Raw genomic sequence first — 18,489 nt, 5'->3', positions numbered from 1 at the left:
CTCAACCACTGTTAATTTGCACCGTGATGCAACTAAAGAAAGGCTTCACGTACGTGGGAAGGGGCGAGATCCTGGTGCCCAATATTCTACAGAGGTTCATTGACTCTGACCATTCTAGTCTAACCACCTCACCGTCGACGTCCAAGGAATTCTATACCGGCGAGTCCTCGCATCCACGCTTCAGTAAAAAAGAAAAGAATAAACAGGAGGCACGAACGCATGTGTGAGAAAAATAATAATAATTAACGAGACTATGTGTGTAATTTTTTTTATATGGCATCAGCTATATGAAAATATGCTTTGGTTCCTGGTTGTATCTACGCCCTATATGGAAAAAAGCTTCAATAATTACAAAAAGAGCAAAATAGTTGGAAGTTTTTTTAGAGTAAACTTGACTTTCTTTTGCACTAGTATGTAATTTTTTTCAAATTAAAACCAGCGTTGACTCCGGGGCAAAAAAATACAAAATTTATATTATAGGTCACTGTTCACACTAGTTTGGCCAAAAATTTGTAGTTTTGAAAAGAAGTCAAGTTTTTTTTTGGAATTTTTTTCACAAGCACAATAGAGGGTCAAGTTTATTTCAAATTTTTTTAGATTTTTTTGACTTTCTATTTAATTAATATTTTTCACATAAAGTATAGATACACCCAAAAACCAAACGTCCACGCCCCTCATTAATAAGGTAGGTTGTAGTGGGGGTAACTTACCTAGCAATATAACGCATCTCAAAGCAAACTTGCTGATATGACAAGTAATAATAATAAGAGAGATGTTTATGGTAATTAATATTTTAGCGTAACATAATGTATCCCAAAATAAAATAAACCTATATTTAAATAAATAAAGACTTGCATGATACCACATATATTACTACACACTATAAAGATAATAATATAGAGGTGCCTGAAGGCTGATGGCGCGGCCGACGGAGTGGAAGGGAGGTATATGCAAGCCGGGGCTAGCGTTTGAGTAGGGCGGCAGGGGTCCGACAAGGCCTGGGCGGCAGAGTGGGTTGTACATGGCAACGTCGGTCTCGGACTATGCCGATAAAGAGTAAAGGTAGATGGACAAAGTGAGAAAAGTGGGGCTTTAAGTAGGGTTTTTGTGGGGTCCAATTGTGTGACGCCTATATGAACACTGCCTGGACGTCCGCAGACCTTCCTAGATTCACGTTGGGCAGCTTTGCCTTTGAGTTTGTGATAAATTCAAACGCACGAACCAATTCGTAGACATTTGATGCACGGCCATAAATGCCATAGAGTATCCGCACCGCGATATCGGTTTTTAACCCTGCTTTATAAATAAAGTAACCATCATGCCCATACAACAAGTTCAAGCGCAACAAAAAAAAACATAAATTCTTTGAAGAAAACACTGCCAAGTGTCCGAAAGCTCAGGTTATCTCCCGTGAAGCAGGACCCCTACAGCAACAGACATCTCATCTATCATGTGGCCAAGCCAATCATGATCCCCTTTATCTAAGGCCAAGCCCAACGCATCGACCTAAACAAATACATATTTAGTCCGTTTTTTATCCGTTTGGGTCGGCTGGAGGTACGCCGTCCGCTCGCTTCCTTTCAAGTCCGGCTAGTGCACCCAACCGCCTGACCCATTTCGATCGCCCCACCAAATTATCATCATGCAGCAAATGTATACTTTCGAAAGGGCCAGCAACCAGCATACATGGCAGCCTATAAAAAACAATCATAGTTCTTACTGGCACACTTGCCAGCGGCCGGGATACTTGACAGAAAAAAAAACCCGGCCATAGTTATTACTACGTAGTCGCAACACGTGGCCACCGAGCCCAACCCCGGAACGCCGCAACACGTGGCCACCGAGCCCGCAGTTATTTACTTTGTACCGTATGTACGGGCGATCCTCCTCCTCCGCCTCCGCCGGCGCAGTGAGTGACGCGCCGTCCCCCACCCGTAGCAGCAGTAGCACGACGCAATAAAAGAGCTTTGATGCGCCGAGCCAGACCTGCTGCAGCTGTCTGCTCCACTAGCGGCAGCCCTTCGTTCGTCAAGCTCCCGGCAGACCGAGACGCCGAGGAGGGCGGCGCCACCGGAGCACTCGCCGGCGGCCCAGAGGTCAACACTCTGCACCATTGCTTGCTTGCTTGCTCCACGCATAAAGGGTCTCGGCCCAGATAAACACCCTGCCTTTTCCTAGGTGTCTCTCTGTGTGTGTGTCCGTTTGTGTGGGGGTTTGGATTTGTTGCTAGCAGTCTCCCATCCTCGGATTCTCATGCGAAGTTGCTCCAGTACGAAGACTGATTTTCGTCCATATATGTTCTCTGTCTGCTCCTTCTTGGAGCAGAGCGTCTCTTCTCTTGTCCTAAGTCCTAACTCGCTTTCCTCCTCTTCATGGCCGGCGCAGGGCAGAAGAAACGGGAGCTGCTGATCCACCTCGAACCACCACCAGATGGGGATGGGTTCCCTCACAAGTAATAAATCCCCTCCTCAACCTCCTCCAGTCCTCCTCATGCACCTCTCCATCGGCAGCCAACTGAAATCTTGGAACGCCATGCTCTGTAGCAGGTTCTTCCTGGGCGACGAGCTTGTGCGGGAGCCCGATATGCTCCGGCCAAGACGCCACCTCATGCGCTTTGAAGCAAATACTCGACTCCTCCACCTGCATCAACCATCTGGCGGCGGCCGGCGTCGCGGCGCTGCTCGTGCTCGCGCTCGTGCTCCAGCTGCTTGTCAAAATTCCTCAGAGCAGAGCGTCCGCGCGGCAGCTCGTCACGTTCAGCTCGCCGCTGCACTTGGCTGCTCTCGTCTTCAGTGGCATCTTGGGTTTGACTTACCTCGGGCTGGGGCTGTGGAGTAGCTCCATTGTCACATTATCTCAGGGACTGAATCTGACCCTTGCCGGCTTTGCTTTCGGCGTCAGGCCTCGGTTTCTTGGGGTGGCATTCGTGAGGATTTGGCCGGCCTTGCTGACCGTCTACGCGGCGTTCGTCTGCTCTTCCTCGGTTGTGGCTATTGTTGCAGGGAAGCTGATCACCGTCAAGGGCTGCTTGGATGTTCTGTGCTTACCAGGTGCGGTTGTCCTGCTCCTTTATGGCATTCGGCACAGCCGTGACGAAGAGGGTCATGGAGGAGCTGGAAATGGTTTGTACAAACCCCTCAACACGGAGACAGGCGGTGAGGTAGCTGATTCTGAGACTCATCAGATCACTCCCTTTGCCACCGCTGGTTTTTTCAGCGAGATGTCGTTTTCGTGGTTGAATCCTCTGATGAAGATGGGCTATGAGAAGCCCCTTGAGGACAAAGATATGCCACTATTAGGTGCCACAGATCGAGCAAAGAACCAGTACTTGATGTTCATGGAGAAGCTCAATGACAAGAAGCAGTCGCCGTCGCACGCCACACTGTCATTCTTCTGGACTATTGTTTCTTGTCACAGGCGTGCCATCTTGGTCTCGGGTTTCTTTGCTTTGCTCAAGGTTCTCACCTTATCTACAGGCCCAGTAATTCTCAAGGCATTCATCAATGTGTCACTTGGGAAAGGGACCTTTAAGTACGAAGGCTATGTGCTCGCTGCTTTAATGTTTGTATGCAAATGCGCCGAATCACTGTCACAGAGACAGTGGTATTTCCGCACTCGGAGATTAGGATTGCAGGTGAGGTCACTCCTGTCAGCAGCTATTTATAAGAAACAGCAGAAGCTATCAAATGCAGCGAAGGTGATTCACTCTTCTGGAGAAATTATGAACTATGTGACCGTCGATGCCTACCGGATTGGGGAATTCCCATACTGGTTTCATCAAACATGGACAACAAGCGTTCAGCTTTGCATTGCGCTGGCAATTCTATACAATGCGGTTGGTGCTGCAATGATTTCATCGTTGATTGTCATCATTCTCACCGTATTCTGCAACCTTCCATTGGCTAGATTGCAGCACAAATTTCAGAGTAAACTTATGGAAGCACAAGATGTGAGATTGAAGGCCATGTCTGAGTCATTAGTTCATATGAAGGTCTTAAAACTTTATGCATGGGAAGCCCACTTCAAGAAGGTCATCGAGGGGTTAAGGGAGGTTGAGTACAAGTGGTTGCAAGCATTCCAGCTTAGGAGGACATACAATGGTTTCCTGTTCTGGTCTTCTCCTGCTTTGGTTTCGGCCGCGACCTTTGTAACATGCTATCTTTTGAAAATCCCCCTTGATGCTAGCAATGTATTCACCTTTGTGGCAACTCTGCGTCTCGTGCAAGACCCAATTAGGACGATACCGGATGTTATTGCAGCTGTGATACAGGCTAAGGTTGCTTTCACTCGGGTATCAAACTTCCTTGATGCACCTGAGCTAAATGGGCAAGTTCGGAAGAAATACTATGCTGGCCTTGATTACCCTATAGCGATGAATTCGTGTAGCTTCTCATGGGATGAGAATACATCAAAACCAACTCTAAAGAATATGAATCTGTTGGTCAAAGCTGGAGAAAAGATTGCAATTTGTGGAGAGGTAGGATCAGGAAAGTCGACGCTTTTGGCTGCTGTACTTGGAGAGGTCCCCAAAACTGAAGGCACGGTATGTTTTTTTTAGCAACACCATTTTTTCATGAAATATCTGCCATATTCAGAGTTTAGACATTCAGACATGCTTATAAGAAACATAGCCTGTTGACAGCAGCAGCATATTCAAAGTTGTTATGTTCGATTTGCGAAGTTTTTATATAAATTATGCTTGACAATATTTGCCAACATGAAGTACACCAATTCATTTTTTTTCATAACATCTTAATATCAAATTCTTGATGTTTGCACAAAACATTTCAGATCCAGATATGCGGGAAAATAGCATATATTTCTCAGAATGCATGGATCCAAACAGGAACCGTGCAAGACAATATTCTCTTTGGATCGTTGATGGACAGAGAAAGATACCACAACACACTCGCGAGGTGCTCGTTGGTCAAGGACCTTGAAATGTTGCCATATGGAGATCGTACTCAAATTGGGGAGAGAGGAGTAAATCTTAGTGGTGGTCAGAAGCAGCGCGTCCAGCTTGCTCGTGCACTATACCAAAATGCAGACATCTATCTTCTTGATGACCCTTTCAGTGCTGTTGATGCCCATACAGCCACAAGTCTCTTTAATGTAAGGATCATATTTAGCAGATGCAGATTATATTACTATTTGGTTGTGAACGGTTTTACAAAGCTCTTTGTTACAGGAATATGTCATGACTGCTCTATCAGACAAGACTGTTCTTTTGGTGACCCACCAAGTTGATTTTCTACCTGCATTTGACTCCATTTTGGTACCTCCCTCCACTTCGAAAAATTCACCATTTGATGTTGTTCCTCTATAATTTATTTATATTTATATGTAACTGGCATTTTGTTTGTTTGTTGATGTCATCTAAAACTAGTGGTGATTTTTGGCAGTTAATGTCAGATGGAGAGGTTATTCGGTCTGCACCTTATCAGGATCTATTGGCAGATTGTGAAGAATTTAAAGACCTTGTAAATGCCCATAAAGATACGATGGGTGTCTCGGATCTTAATAACAACACACACTCTCAAAGAGCTAAGGAAGTATCAATCAAGGAGACAGTTGGTATTCATGGAAGCAGATATGTCTATACAGAGTCTGTGAAGCCATCACCGGAAGATCAACTGATCAAGAAAGAGGAAAGAGAAACAGGGGATGCAGGTGTTAAACCTTATATGCTTTACCTGCGCCAGAATAAAGGCTTCCTGTATTTCTCCTTGTGTATGATTTCTCACACAATTTTCGTAGCCGGGCAAATATTACAGAATTCATGGATGGCTGCTAATGTCCAAAATCCTCATGTTAGTATGCTGAAGTTAATTTCTGTGTACATTATTATCGGAGCTTGCACAATGATCTTCTTGCTATCAAGATCTTTAGGAGTCGTCGTTCTTGGGATGCAGTCATCAAGATCCTTGTTTTCCCAGTTACTCAATTCATTGTTCCGTGCACCAATGTCCTTTTTTGATTCTACTCCTCTAGGAAGGATTCTTAGCCGGGTAAGAGTTCATAATCGAATGACAACTAAACATAAATTCAGTTACATTTTACACCCAGAGGTTTTCTTATGATGGATTAACTTGTTCTCCTTTCATCTAATGCAGGTCTCTTCAGATTTGAGTATCGTTGACCTTGATATTCCATTTGCCTTCGTGCTTAGCCTTGGTACCAGCTTAAATGCATATACAAATCTAGGGGTATTGGCTGTTGTTACATGGCAAGTTCTATTTGTAGCTGTGCCAATGATAGTTTTGGCAATTAGGTTGCAGGTATGGGGTATAACTTTGTCTCTTTATTTCTAAGCATAATTTCTGTGATTATTTTTTGCCTGCTATTGTTGTTTTTCGTATTCAAAGTTCTCATTAACTGAAACGTGTTATGTTGGTGATGCAGAGGTACTATCTAGCCTCGGCCAAGGAATTGATGCGGATCAATGGTACAACCAAGTCTGCTCTAGCAAATCACTTAGGTGAATCAATTTCAGGGGCTATAACAATAAGGGCCTTTGAGGAAGAAGATCGTTTCTTTGCAAAAAACTTGGATCTTGTTGACAAGAATGCCAGTCCATATTTCTATAATTTTGCAGCAACTGAATGGTTAATTCAACGCCTGGAAATAATGAGCGCCGCAGTTCTTTCTTCTTCTGCCTTTGTAATGGCTCTTCTTCCTCAAGGGACTTTCAGCCCTGGTAAGCAATTATATAAACACCACGTTTTTTTGCGGGTTATATAAACACCACGTTGCTTTAAATACTGGACAAAATTAAGTAGCTAGTTCGTTCTATGGCCATCGATGGTTGCAACTGATTAGCAACAAATGTTAGATGCACTGCCATGTAAATGTTGCTACCTTTTCATTGCCTTCTAGCCGAGTTTGGACAAGCTTTTGTTATGACAACATACTTGATACCCCCTCCACTCGTAAATAGATGACGTTTTAGACATGACATGGGTCTCGAACAAACTTATTAAGCCGTTACTTACTGCTGTATGTATAATCGTATATGTTTGTAGAAAACAAGAAGAGAGTTACATTATGAAAATAATATTGATGAAAATCTAATGATAGTATTTTGACCTTGCCAACCAATTTTTTTAAATATAATAGCACTCTAAATTATAAAAGTTTGACAGAATGCTTTCTAGAATATTTTGTTTTTATTTAATATTGCAAGTAAGTTATACTTGCCGTGTTCTGCCAGGCAGAGTATGGGGAATATAAAACACCGTACATTTCTCAGGCTACCACGTTCTAAATATCATACTTGCCATGTTCTGATGATTTTATGGATATGTTTGTATCTCTTATGAACATTTAGTTCTAGTCCTAATGCTTATGTGCCGTTGTCAACTCATATCTGAATATTAACATTACAGATAGCAGAGTTAAATATTTCCTTGCTTTCATATCTGCACAGGTTTTGTGGGAATGGCATTGTCATATGGTCTTTCTTTAAATACGTCATTTGTTTCCTCTATTCAAACCCAATGCAACATTGCGAATCAAATAATCTCGGTGGAACGGGTGAGCCAGTACATGGACATACCAAGTGAAGCAGCAGAAGTTGTTGAAGAAAATCGTCCGTTACCAGATTGGCCCCAAAATGGCAATGTGGAGCTTAGGGATTTGAAAGTAATGAAATATAAATACTTACATGTACACCAGACAAGGTGAAATCCTGTGAACACTTCTAACAAATTTATGCGATTGATTTTCATTCAACAGATCAGGTATAGGAAAGATGCCCCCCTTGTACTACATGGAATTACTTGCAAGTTTGAAGGTGGAGATAAGATTGGTATAGTTGGTCGAACAGGGAGTGGCAAGACAACGTTGATTGGCGCATTGTTTCGCCTTGTTGAACCTGCTGAAGGAAAAATAATTATAGATTCTGTGGATATCAGTACGATAGGCTTACATGACCTGCGTTCTCGTTTGGGTATCATTCCACAAGACCCAACACTTTTCCAGGGTACAATAAGATACAATCTTGATCCTCTTGGGCAATTCTCTGATCAACAAATATGGGAGGTAAGAATGATCTTGGTAGGAGTGTACAGCCGCATCTCCGACCAACCGAGCCCCATCTCTTATTTTATTATTGTATATGTACATTCAAAAGATTTTTTTGCGGGTCGCTAAAGTGGTTACTCCATTTACTATGCTGCAGGTTCTTGATAAATGTCAACTTCTTGAAGCTGTCCAGGATAAGGAACAAGGATTGGATTCACATGGTAGGAAACATCCCTTCATCTATACTTTGGTTTCTGGAGTTCATTTTTCTAAAATTTAAAAAATTGGGTAAACAAAAAACTCTGCTCTAATCATCTCAGAAATTCAAAATAGGTGTGAGAATACATGTGCAGTAAATATGTCAAACTTTTAATAGTCCTAGGCGTATTAGCTATATCCTTTTTCTAGCATGATGTTTGGAACTATCTCATTCATAGTACTGATCAAGATTTGGTCATAATAGTTGTGGAAGACGGGTCAAACTGGAGCATGGGCCAAAGGCAGCTCTTCTGTTTGGGACGTGCGCTTCTGAGAAGGTGCCGTATCTTAGTTCTTGATGAAGCCACAGCCTCTATAGACAATGCAACAGACGCTCTCCTTCAGAAAACTATCCGGACAGAATTCAAACATTGCACCGTTATTACAGTGGCCCACCGTATACCAACAGTCATGGACTGTGATATGGTACTTGCAATGAGCGACGGTATGTTTCTCTTGCATACAACTTATAAGAAATACAATGTTTTTGTAGAATGCCAAATGTGCTGTGGATCTTCCCATACTAATGAGTTCTATATGACCACTTTCAGGGAAAGTAGTGGAGTTTGACAAACCTACAAAGCTTATGGAAACTGAAGGATCTCTGTTTCGCAAGCTGGTCGAGGAGTACCGGTCACACACATCGAACACAGATATTTAAAAGGGAGAGATTGTCGATTTCATTTGTTTGCTTGCTGCAGTTTTCCAGTGATAAAACATAAACCAGCTTTTGCCTTTTGGAAAAGAGATATGCTTGCCTCAACAAAAAAGAATACACAGTAACCTATGCTTAATGCCTTCAGAGGCATTCATCTGCTTGGTGCCCGAAGAGAAGACAGCGCCATCTGCCAGTTCTCGTCTTAATATTTCTATTGCTATCTATTTATTGCTACCTGAAATCCTGTGCGATTTCCTGAAGAGTTTCTGAAGCTGAACAGAGTACGTCCTGAAGATTTCCTGAAGACCGCGCTGATCAGCAGACAGCAGGGCTATTTTTCTTTGCTGAGCAACATCAGCAAGGCTAAATGGGAGCTCATTCATAGTATTGGCAAGGTAACTGCAGCTCATCAAACTGATCAGTAAGGGCCTTAGGCCCATTGCACCCCTGCCTGGGATACGACTTTGAGCATATGTGTTTGCTTACAATGCTATGGTAGAATCTTTTCTCGACTAGCTATTCGCCCGCGCATCATTTGTACTAGCTTGGCAGTTTTTATGCTGAACCCAGTGACTTTATAAATGAGGTTTCATGCGATTGGTTTCAGTTCTGTACGCTTTGATGTATTTCTCCAGTGAAAAGCAGCTTGCTTTCGTCGTTAATAACCGTGTTTATATTGCGATGCACATAAGTAGTAGTATTTGTTTTTGGTTGTACACTGGATGACCAAAAAGGCTTTCGCCCCGCTTTATATATAAAGCAAACCGTTGTACGCTGGGTATAAAGCATTGTAGTATCTATCATGACAAGACTGGCACTAGAAACCATTCAGCAGGCATTCGATGTTAGAGTTGAGTCACTCAACTGCCCCCTCTTACTGAGATGTGCTTCACACACTCTCAAATAGACCTGTGCATGGATGGGTCGGGCTGGGTTTGGCTTGGCATTCTGGCCGGGCTCGGGCCTCGTTTTGTAGCCTGTAAGGTAGGTCGGGCTGAGCTTCTCTTTTCAGGATTTTGGGCTGGGTTTTTTGGGCTTTGGACAGAACTTGCACGTGTAAGTATTGAAAATCGTTGTTCTGATCCGGCTTTCGACTTAACTTCGGGCCAGGGGCCAGGCTTTAGAAAAGAGGATAGTTTGGGCTTCTAGCAAGGCTTGCGCTGATAATTTTAAGGTCGGGTTTTTATAAGCTTGACATGAAACTCGGCCTGACCTGAAATATGCTCAGGTTTACTCTCAAACACAAGCACACAATACTAGCACTGAAGCTTAGCTGAATTACTCGCGATAATTCAAAAACCAAGTGAACAGTACATTAAAAAAATACAAATGCAAAAATATATGAAAATTTTAGACATCCAACCTTGCGCACATGAGCATCTTGAATGCCTAAAAATTTCAGATTTGTTCGAATTTTGTATTTTTAAATTTACTGTTCATGCCCATATGTTGTCGAAACTTTTATTAAGAATATTATGGTATAATATTTTTTTTTTAGAAAAGGAGGATTACCCCCGGTCTCTGCATCTGGGCGATGCATGCAACCATTTTATTAATTATTCACAAAGACATTACAAAGTAGTACATCAGGTAGTCTGAAACCATCGTCTTAGCAATATCAGATAGAGTAATTTATACAGGCTATAAAGCATCGTTCACAAATTCTTAACAGGTTCAAGGATGAACATCTTGTGTCTACAACACCATGCACAGGAAGTTTACGACAACACTTTATAACTTGTAAGCTGGTCTCCGCCCTCGTCGTCCTGGGACGAGAAGAAGCGCTGCAGCTTGAACGACATCTCCGGGAAGACGCGGGTGGGACGGTAGTCCTTGTTGAGGCAGACGACGGTCGCCGTCGCTTCCAAAACAAGCTGCCATGCCATGCCATGCATTAGAGGAGATCAACGGGCGCGTGCGTGTGGGATGATTGATCTGTACAAGGGGTGGTGATCGTTTGTGCGCGTACCTCACGGTTTGGCAGCGTCTCGATGATGTGATCGACGAGTATCCGTGTGCCCTTTATCTGGACGAGCCTCACCTTGACAACGAACTTGGCACCTCGCTGGGCATCAATCAGTATACCAAGAGAGAATATGGTTAATATGAAGTTTGAGGTTTCCGGGTTTGAAAATAAAAACCTTGAGGTTCCCAGCCTTAAAGATTTCGGATGTGACATACTAGTAGAGGCTTGAAGTACTTGAGGTTCAATTCCAAGACCGCCATCGCGTTGCCGGTGCGTGCTATGGAGGTCATGCTGAAGCCAATGCTCGCAGCCATCTCCTCTCGAGCTTCGTGTAATTTTAAGTAGAAATTAAGATATAGTCGTGTGCATCAATTAATACAGAGACTGTGGTAGATAGTACATGTCCATATATACTACTCCCTTCGATCGGAATTACTTGTCGCAGAAATGGATGTATCTAGACGTATTTTAGCTTTAGATACATCCATTTCCGAGACAAGTAATTCCGAATGAAGGGAGTAAAAGGTAAATAACCCGAGCTCTGTGGTGGATAGTAGTATCATTTTGGTGCTAACCTTTGTGGATGTAAACGACATACATGGCATTGTGAACGACTCCATACTGGTCAAGCTCGCTGTCATGGACGGTCATCTCCAGTTCGAAGAACTTGTCTGTCCTAATAATCGAGTCGCACAACAAACCACAAATTTACGGAGCTATTACATTCGACAAAATGTTCTCCAATGAATGTAAAACTAGCTTAATTAATTTATAAGAACCTTAGTTGTACATCTTGGCCGATGTTGCCGTTGGAGATTCCTTGGGAGCAAGTGGCAGGAACGGCGAGAGCCTCCACATGGCGGCGGGGCCGAGACGAACAGTGAGAGAGCAACACGAGGTGTCCGGGGAGAGAACATGTAGCTCTAGATCTAGCCCATGCAGCATGGGATAAGGAAGCTGGTGGGTGTTGTTGGGTGTGGGGAGCGATGTTGGTAGCAGCAGGCTGCTGCATGGTGCAGGAGGGAATTGCACTCTTTGTTCTCTCTTCTGAGGCCTGGGGGTATGGTATGGTATGCACATGCCCGTTTATATAGGGCCGGCGCTCACATGCTTGTGTGGGGCTTCGTTGTTGCCACCTTAAATAGATGCCATCACCTACGTGCTGTCTTTTCCGTATTGATCAATCATGATTCATGAATAATATTCTGAGGTCGTGGCCAACGCATAGCCCTGTACTACTGCTCCGCATGCCACCTAGGCTCGGACATTGGCTCGGATTGTCAGTTGTAGCGGCTGCTCCATCGAGTCGATAGAAGGAAGAGAAGCAGAGAAGAGAGAGGAAAGGAGAAGGAGAAGAGAGAGGCAGTACATCTGCTCAGCAGCAAGTCTAATAAAGTACTATCAGTAGGCTGTAAGAATTAAAGTGTTATATTTTTACTAAGTTGGACAAAAGAGAAAAGGAGAGAAGGAAAGACAACTGTAGATTAGTAACAGCCAGCTGCAGCACGAGCTCTAAAAAATATTATAAAAGTGTAAGATGGATCATATATTAATAAAGTATATTTCTTAGTAACCATTATAAACATTGGCTATTAGGTAGACTAGAAAAAAGTCCATTTTACTACCCTGAACAAACCTCGTGGTTCACATAACACCCTAATCTTTATTTCAGTTCCCTTAACCCCCTCAACAATTTCATACCGGCCAAAAAGCGTCCCTGGGTGGTTTTGCCCTTATTAAGTGCTGATGTGGACAAAGTCAAAAGCGGTATTTGACAAGCAGATGGGCCTCCCTCCTCAACTTCATGCCCTGATTAGGTGAAGAGTGTAGCCGGGGCTCAGTTCACGCCGACGGCATTGTCGTTCATCGCTCGCGCGGCAAACGCCTCCTCCTCCGCTTGCTACATTGTCCGAGAGCTTCACCTCGCTCCGCTATACACTCCTAGCAAAGGAACTTGTCCGGGTCGCCGTGAATGGCCGTCAACATGTCTTCTTCCCTGCCTCCGGTATTGACCTCTACAACCTCGATCTCTTCCTCCGGCGACCCCCGCTTCCCCTCATTTGCTTCCCGAGCACCATGGTGCTCCCCTGAAGCTGATAGTCTCGTCCATCTGGAGCCGTGCGTCCCGAGGACCTTTCCCGGCGTGGCCGAACTCTGGTGCCCGCTGTAGTTCTTCGTCAGGGTGGCCAACACCCGTTCCTCGCCGTGAAGCCTTGTCCTAGAGCCTCGCCTTGCTCTGCTATACATTCGTGCTAAAGGAATTTGTCCGGGCTGCTGTGAATTGCCGTTGCCCATGTCTTCTTCCCCAACTCCGGCATCGACCGCCGCCCCCTTGATCTCTTACTCAGGCGAAACCCCCTTCTCCTTCCCCGCTTACCAAGCACCATGGTGCTCCCCTGAAGAGCGCGAGACCGCAGCCGTCCTCGGAGCAAGGCTTTGCGAGCCGTGGCGTCGCCATCGACCTCACGATCCCAAGGTTGTCCTCCGTCCATGAAAGGTGCGGCGCCGCTGCTGTTACTTGCCGACCGCACGCTCGTGTGCGTGGTGTGGCAGGGTGCAGGCGTAGCCCGGCGTGGTCGCAGCCGTAGGAGGAGCCTACCATCGCCGGTGCGGCGCGCTACTGTGCTTCCCATCCCTTCTGTCGCGTCCACGCTTGAGATTTGGCTCTCGTAGCCATCCCCTGCCAACTGAGCCCTACTGCGGCGTGTGGCGCTGCGGAACTCCGGATGAGCCCCGCGTGGCCAACAGCGACGGGGAGGCCGCCGTTCGCTGGCATGTGTCGCCGCTGCAACGCCTCTGCCTCCTTTGTTATCAGGAGCGAGGTGGCGAGAAGATTCAGGCCTGCTCCAGCAGGTGGCACGACGGCAGCAGCGCGCTGGTAAGGTTGAGTGGCGGCGGGGCCGAGCTTGGGCAGGGGAGCCCGGCGAGGGTCCGTCGGCGGGAGCAACGCCCTGGTGATGGTTTGCTTGACAAGGGGTCCACTGGTCAAATACCACTTTGACCTTGTCCACATCAGCAAACCACCTAAGGAAACCCACTAAAGACCATTTCTGAACTGTATTGGATAGATCAGGGGGTTAAAAGAGCAGAAAAAATGATCAAGGAGTTATGTGAACCACCAAGTTTATTCAGGGTAGTAAAATGGACTTTTTTGGGTAGACTATAATGAGGTGACAACTCTTTTACCCGGTTGTTGGCTATACTTAATCATGCTCTTGCCAGAGAGAGAGAGAGAGAGAACGGGAATAAAGAAGACGAAATATAGAGAACATGACCGCAAAAGATGGTAACTGCGCATGAATATTTTGTCTGCGTGATCAGCATGAGCAGTAGATTCCTCCTGCCTCCATAGCCCATGCCCTTATGGGACAAAGTACTGTAGAAATTAATGTCAGTTTGGAATGTGCCATTATCAACTCACAGTGACACGGAGGCTCTAAAAGGGCCAAGTAATGATGGTGCCTCTGCCACGTGGTAGTTTTTTTTTTTTCCTTTTATGTGGAGAGTTTGAAGAAAATATACTTCGGCGCATATTCTCAACTTCTAGCCTCTCATCTGCATTGCTGACATGGTCCTTGGTGAATTGCTAAGAACTCGGTAGGAACATTATATTGAGTTAATTCATGCTCTAGTCAATTACTCTAAAAGTCTGACATGCCTAGAAGGACGAACATCATATTTCAACACCCCCATCACGTCTAGACTCCTCCCGACCTTAGATGAGGGATCGATGAAGGCTAAATATTATGTTTAATAATGCATTTGGCTGCGTCTTGACCTCAAGATCTATATTGAATTTATGCTCCAGTCAGTTACTCTAAAAATCTGAACTGATGGAGAAAGGCGAGCAACATATGTGAAGAGCATTTCCAATAGTTGTTAATTTGCCACGTAGAATATATGATGATATTGCGGAATGTAAATGAGGAGAGATCGAAGTTGTCAATCTGAACCAACACTCATTACAAAAGCACCAAAGCATAGAGAAAGAGCGAGCATACTACTCCCTCCGTAAAAAAATATAAGAGTGTTCAGATCACTACTTTAATGATCTAAATGCTCATATATTTCTTTACAGATGAAGTACCTCCTAAGGAACACACGCGTTTCGAGAATCAAGTTTGACATTGAATTTCAGCAATAAAATGTGGGTTATGTGTGACACCATTTATATTGTTGAATTCAATCGTATTTGATTTTTTTTCAACGGTACATTCTTAAACCACACATAACTTGTATAAATATCAAAATATTTGTGTGCCCTATTCACTAGAATGGAGGGAGTATATACTCTCACATCTCTTATTGGACAACTTAGACTCACTCTGTTGGAGTAATTTTATGGTGCGTTTTTTTGCTTGATGACATGCATAATTTTTTCAAAGAAATTACTCCCTGACTAAGTTTACCACACTATCAAATTCATCAAGAAAAATAATCAACATATATAGTATCAAATAATAATCACAAGATCCATCATGAATCATATTTCCATGTTGTGTTGATGAAATTGTAGATGCTATTTTTCTTAATAAACCTTGATCAAACTTGAGCAAATTTAACCTAAGACATAATACATGAACCTTATTAAATGAAACTGGCTTTTCTACTCTCAGATGTTCGTACACGCTTCTATCTACACCATTCACAGCAAGTCCCAGAACCAAGAGATCCTAACCATGGCCTTCCACTCCATTGCGATTTGCAGAACACTTCTGCACACGAACAATAATTTGACAGGAAACAGTGGGTGTGGGCGCCCCTGTCCGGCTGAGTTGTATTGCGCCCAACTACATCTGACAACCCTTTGATTTAAGGCATTTTCAACGCGGACCCTCAAACAACATGCAAACATCCAAACTGTACTCTGTTCCAATGTAGTTTACCATCTAACATGGACCCCTATTTGTTTGTTAACGCGCCCGATTGTCCGTTTTCCTGTAAACTGGAAGCAAACTAGGGGAGGTTTGTGGGCGTCCAGACCTCCATCAAGTAGGACTCCGACAACCACCGGCCTACCCAAAATCCTCTCCCGAATCACTTTTCTTTCACTCCACCCCTTTCTCCCTTACTATGCATCCACACCCACCTCGCCGACGTCCTTGTTGTACCTCTCAGGTTGGCGCCCAGGCATTGTCGGACGTCCACAACCCCCACCCACGTGCCTGCCCGCCTTGGACTACGCCACCGTCCACTTCAGATCCGTCCGCAGCCAGGTACCCTCCGCCCCTTGCCGACGCCTTCTATGGCGGACACCACGCCTCGCAGGTGGTCGGTCAAATGCCATTGAACTTTTTCAACCTTCTCGTTGTTTCCTAGACTAAACACGATGACAGGGTACTCGGTGATGGAAAATGAGTTGTTTTGAGATGCCTGAAGGATCGTATATGTGGACTTTGTAGGATGAGGCAAGGGGGCTTGATTTTGTTTTTGGCAAAACGTGCCTGCTTCCTTTCATGAGCAAAAGAGCTCCGTGCCCTACGACTTGCATGTGATCCATGAACACAATGTGAAGTCATTAACCCATCAGCGGTACACCATCTTCAAGTCCGCCATAAAGTATTGCGGTGTGATTGCACGAGTGAAGAGAATGTGGCCTCCGGCTCGTCAACCATGGAGACCGTAAGTTTTGCATCTTGTTGCTCTACATGATGGTCCACCCATTGATTCATTAAATGTTGCAACCTGGTAATAATCACCTTGTATAGCCCGGATACGCTGTCGTGTTGTACCACAAAACCAAGGGCAAATCATTTACATTCATACATTGTTGGATAAAAATCAAAGGACACGGAGCATGGGACGACATGTGCCAATTCTAACTCGAGTATCGTTGAATTTGGAATTGATAAATTCAAAAAACTTGTTGGACATTCAGTTATGTCGGATGTAATATTTATATTTGAACTATTGTTGCACTAGGGGTATTTGCATATTATTTATGAATGAATTGAGTTATTTTTATATAGTTATTTTGAGTGTTACGCACTTAAAAAAGCAAACAGGACGGATATTTAGGAGACAAGGTTGGATGACCTTCCTTATCCATGTCCAGTGCGGATCAATCCATGTATAAATATTGTGTTTGTTTTGAGGGCCGATGTTGGAGATGCACGTAAAGAGAGTGTTGAACACGAAAATGCACTTTGGTGGCCGAGCACTATGCAGGCCGGTATCACACCCATCTGTGCTCGTCGTGATCAGTGCCCAGCTGGTAGGTAGCTACTGTATTTGTAGTAGAGTCGATTAAAAGCGCTCGTATTTGCTAGAAATTGAACAGTGTCAGCCCATGTATAATAGCAGGCACACCAGTGCGTGCACGGACGCCTGCGCGCACCGTGCCAGAGACTGATGTGAATAACGTGGGCTTTGACTTCGCAAACATGTGCCATGGCAGAGAGACGTTTTGAGTTGATAGTTGGGCATCTAGCCATTGCCGTCGTCTCACCAGGAGAGTCATTGGAGTCGATATATAGTTGGTCACCCAGCTGTTGCCGTCGTCTCACTGGCTATTTACAGGAGAGCTCGTTTTCCATCCCAGCCACACCCAACTCAAACAGACTCACCATGGCTTCTTCTTTTTCCTTAGTTCGATCCAGGGCCAGGGGACAACACCTGCCGCTCATCATGTGCTCATCTCCATAGCACGACCCTGGTCTGAAAAACCAACAATTTTTTGGTCAATGCACTTCATGTAATAAAACAACCACGAAAAGGATGCAATAAAAGGTATTCACAAGTAGATGTCAGCGGTCCCTTTTACCTTTAAGGATTGTCTGCGGCTGAGGAGCTCCTATCATCTGGAAAAACTTGGTAAATATCCACTTGAAAGTGTCAATTTTCGCATCGCTCATCAGCAACCCCCCAAAAATAATGCTTTGGAAGTGATTGTTGACACCAACAAAAAGGCCAAACGGCATATCATACAAATTAGTTTTGTACATGGTATCAAATGTGACAGCATCACCAAAGCACATAAATTGCTCAATGCTTCACCCTGTTGTCCACATCAGAGTTTTTACTCGGCCATCATCAACCTATACACTACATTTGAACTCAGGATCTTCAGCCCGCGTTGCGTTGAATACCTCTATGGTTTTTGTGGCATCATTTTCCGACTGTTCTCTATTAAGTTTTTCACAAAGATTTTTCAAAGATCTTTTCGTGAATGGTACCTCCTTCACGGATCCAAAAAAATTTCCAACAACACTGTAAACCTTGCTTAGGCTTATGTTGTTTTCTCTCAGCTGCTTCACCAAGACCCTCGTGTATCTATCGATGTGCCGGTGCGACTACCAATGCAAATTTTCCATACAATGAACTGAAAGCTCATGGTTGTGCTTTGATTTGTGTTCGCATATGTACCATGCTTTGTCATCAGACCTAAAAATCCGCATCAATGTAGTGCAGCCACACCTCGTTGAATGACTGTTGGATTTCAATGGATTCCCCTGTAAATTTTTCACTGAAAGAAAGCATGAAATAATAATCTGGCATATTTGTCACAAATTAACTGGAAAGAAACAATGCTAGATTATCGGATCATACTCACTGCACAAGCACACACAAATTCCTACATACACTT

The 18,489-nt window shown here is 44.3% G+C and overlaps 2 protein-coding genes across 3 annotated transcripts; one reads left to right on the top strand and one right to left on the bottom strand.

Moving 5' to 3' along the window:
* Positions 1-1,862: 1,862 nt before the first annotated feature.
* LOC147958182 (ABC transporter C family member 10-like) lies at positions 1,863-9,544 on the top strand. 2 transcript variants are annotated; one of them, XM_087537865.1, is made up of 13 exons: positions 1,863-2,096; positions 2,386-2,452; positions 2,547-4,543; positions 4,792-5,112; positions 5,189-5,275; positions 5,403-6,008; positions 6,114-6,278; positions 6,403-6,697; positions 7,427-7,641; positions 7,735-8,040; positions 8,180-8,243; positions 8,486-8,725; positions 8,832-9,544. In XM_087537865.1, the coding sequence occupies exons 2-13, from the start codon at positions 2,431-2,433 to the stop codon at positions 8,939-8,941; spliced, it is 4,428 nt and encodes a 1,475-aa protein (XP_087393991.1). In that variant the 5' UTR covers positions 1,863-2,096; positions 2,386-2,430; the 3' UTR covers positions 8,942-9,544. The 2 variants fall into 2 exon arrangements, with proteins under 2 accessions (XP_087393991.1, XP_087393990.1); XM_087537864.1 differs by having other exon boundaries at positions 2,544-4,543.
* A 1,001-nt stretch (positions 9,545-10,545) lies between these two features.
* LOC147958181 (acyl-acyl carrier protein thioesterase TE3, chloroplastic-like) lies at positions 10,546-11,983 on the bottom strand. Its single transcript, XM_087537866.1, has 5 exons — positions 11,684-11,983; positions 11,480-11,580; positions 11,120-11,229; positions 10,908-11,003; positions 10,546-10,812 (listed from the first exon to the last, which is right to left on the bottom strand). Exons 1-5 carry the CDS (start codon positions 11,914-11,916, stop codon positions 10,657-10,659), a joined length of 696 nt encoding a protein of 231 aa, XP_087393992.1. The 5' UTR covers positions 11,917-11,983; the 3' UTR covers positions 10,546-10,656.
* Positions 11,984-18,489: the final 6,506 nt, after the last annotated feature.

The sequence above is a fragment of the Triticum urartu genome, chromosome 7A, assembly GCF_056163025.1.
Source record: "Triticum urartu cultivar PI428250 chromosome 7A, HENAU_Tu73, whole genome shotgun sequence".
Taxonomy (NCBI): Eukaryota; Viridiplantae; Streptophyta; class Magnoliopsida; order Poales; family Poaceae; genus Triticum; species Triticum urartu.
The sequence above is the reverse complement of the archived record's forward strand: the minus strand, read 5'-3'. Positions and strand labels throughout refer to the sequence as shown.

Coding starts and splice junctions, on each gene's coding strand:
- LOC147958182 (XM_087537864.1), top strand. CDS start 2,431: ATGGGGATGGGTTCCCTCACAA. Junction 5,113..5,188: donor CAGCCACAAGTCTCTTTAAT/GTAAGGATCATA, acceptor TCTTTGTTACAG/GAATATGTCATGACTGCTCT. Junction 6,698..7,426: donor TCAAGGGACTTTCAGCCCTG/GTAAGCAATTAT, acceptor ATATCTGCACAG/GTTTTGTGGGAATGGCATTG.
- LOC147958181 (XM_087537866.1), bottom strand. CDS start 11,916: ATGCAGCAGCCTGCTGCTACCAACATCGCTCCCCACACCCAACAACAC. Junction 11,581..11,683: donor GGCCAAGATGTACAACTAAG/GTTCTTATAAAT, acceptor CTCGATTATTAG/GACAGACAAGTTCTTCGAAC. Junction 11,230..11,479: donor TGTCGTTTACATCCACAAAG/GTTAGCACCAAA, acceptor AATTACACGAAG/CTCGAGAGGAGATGGCTGCG.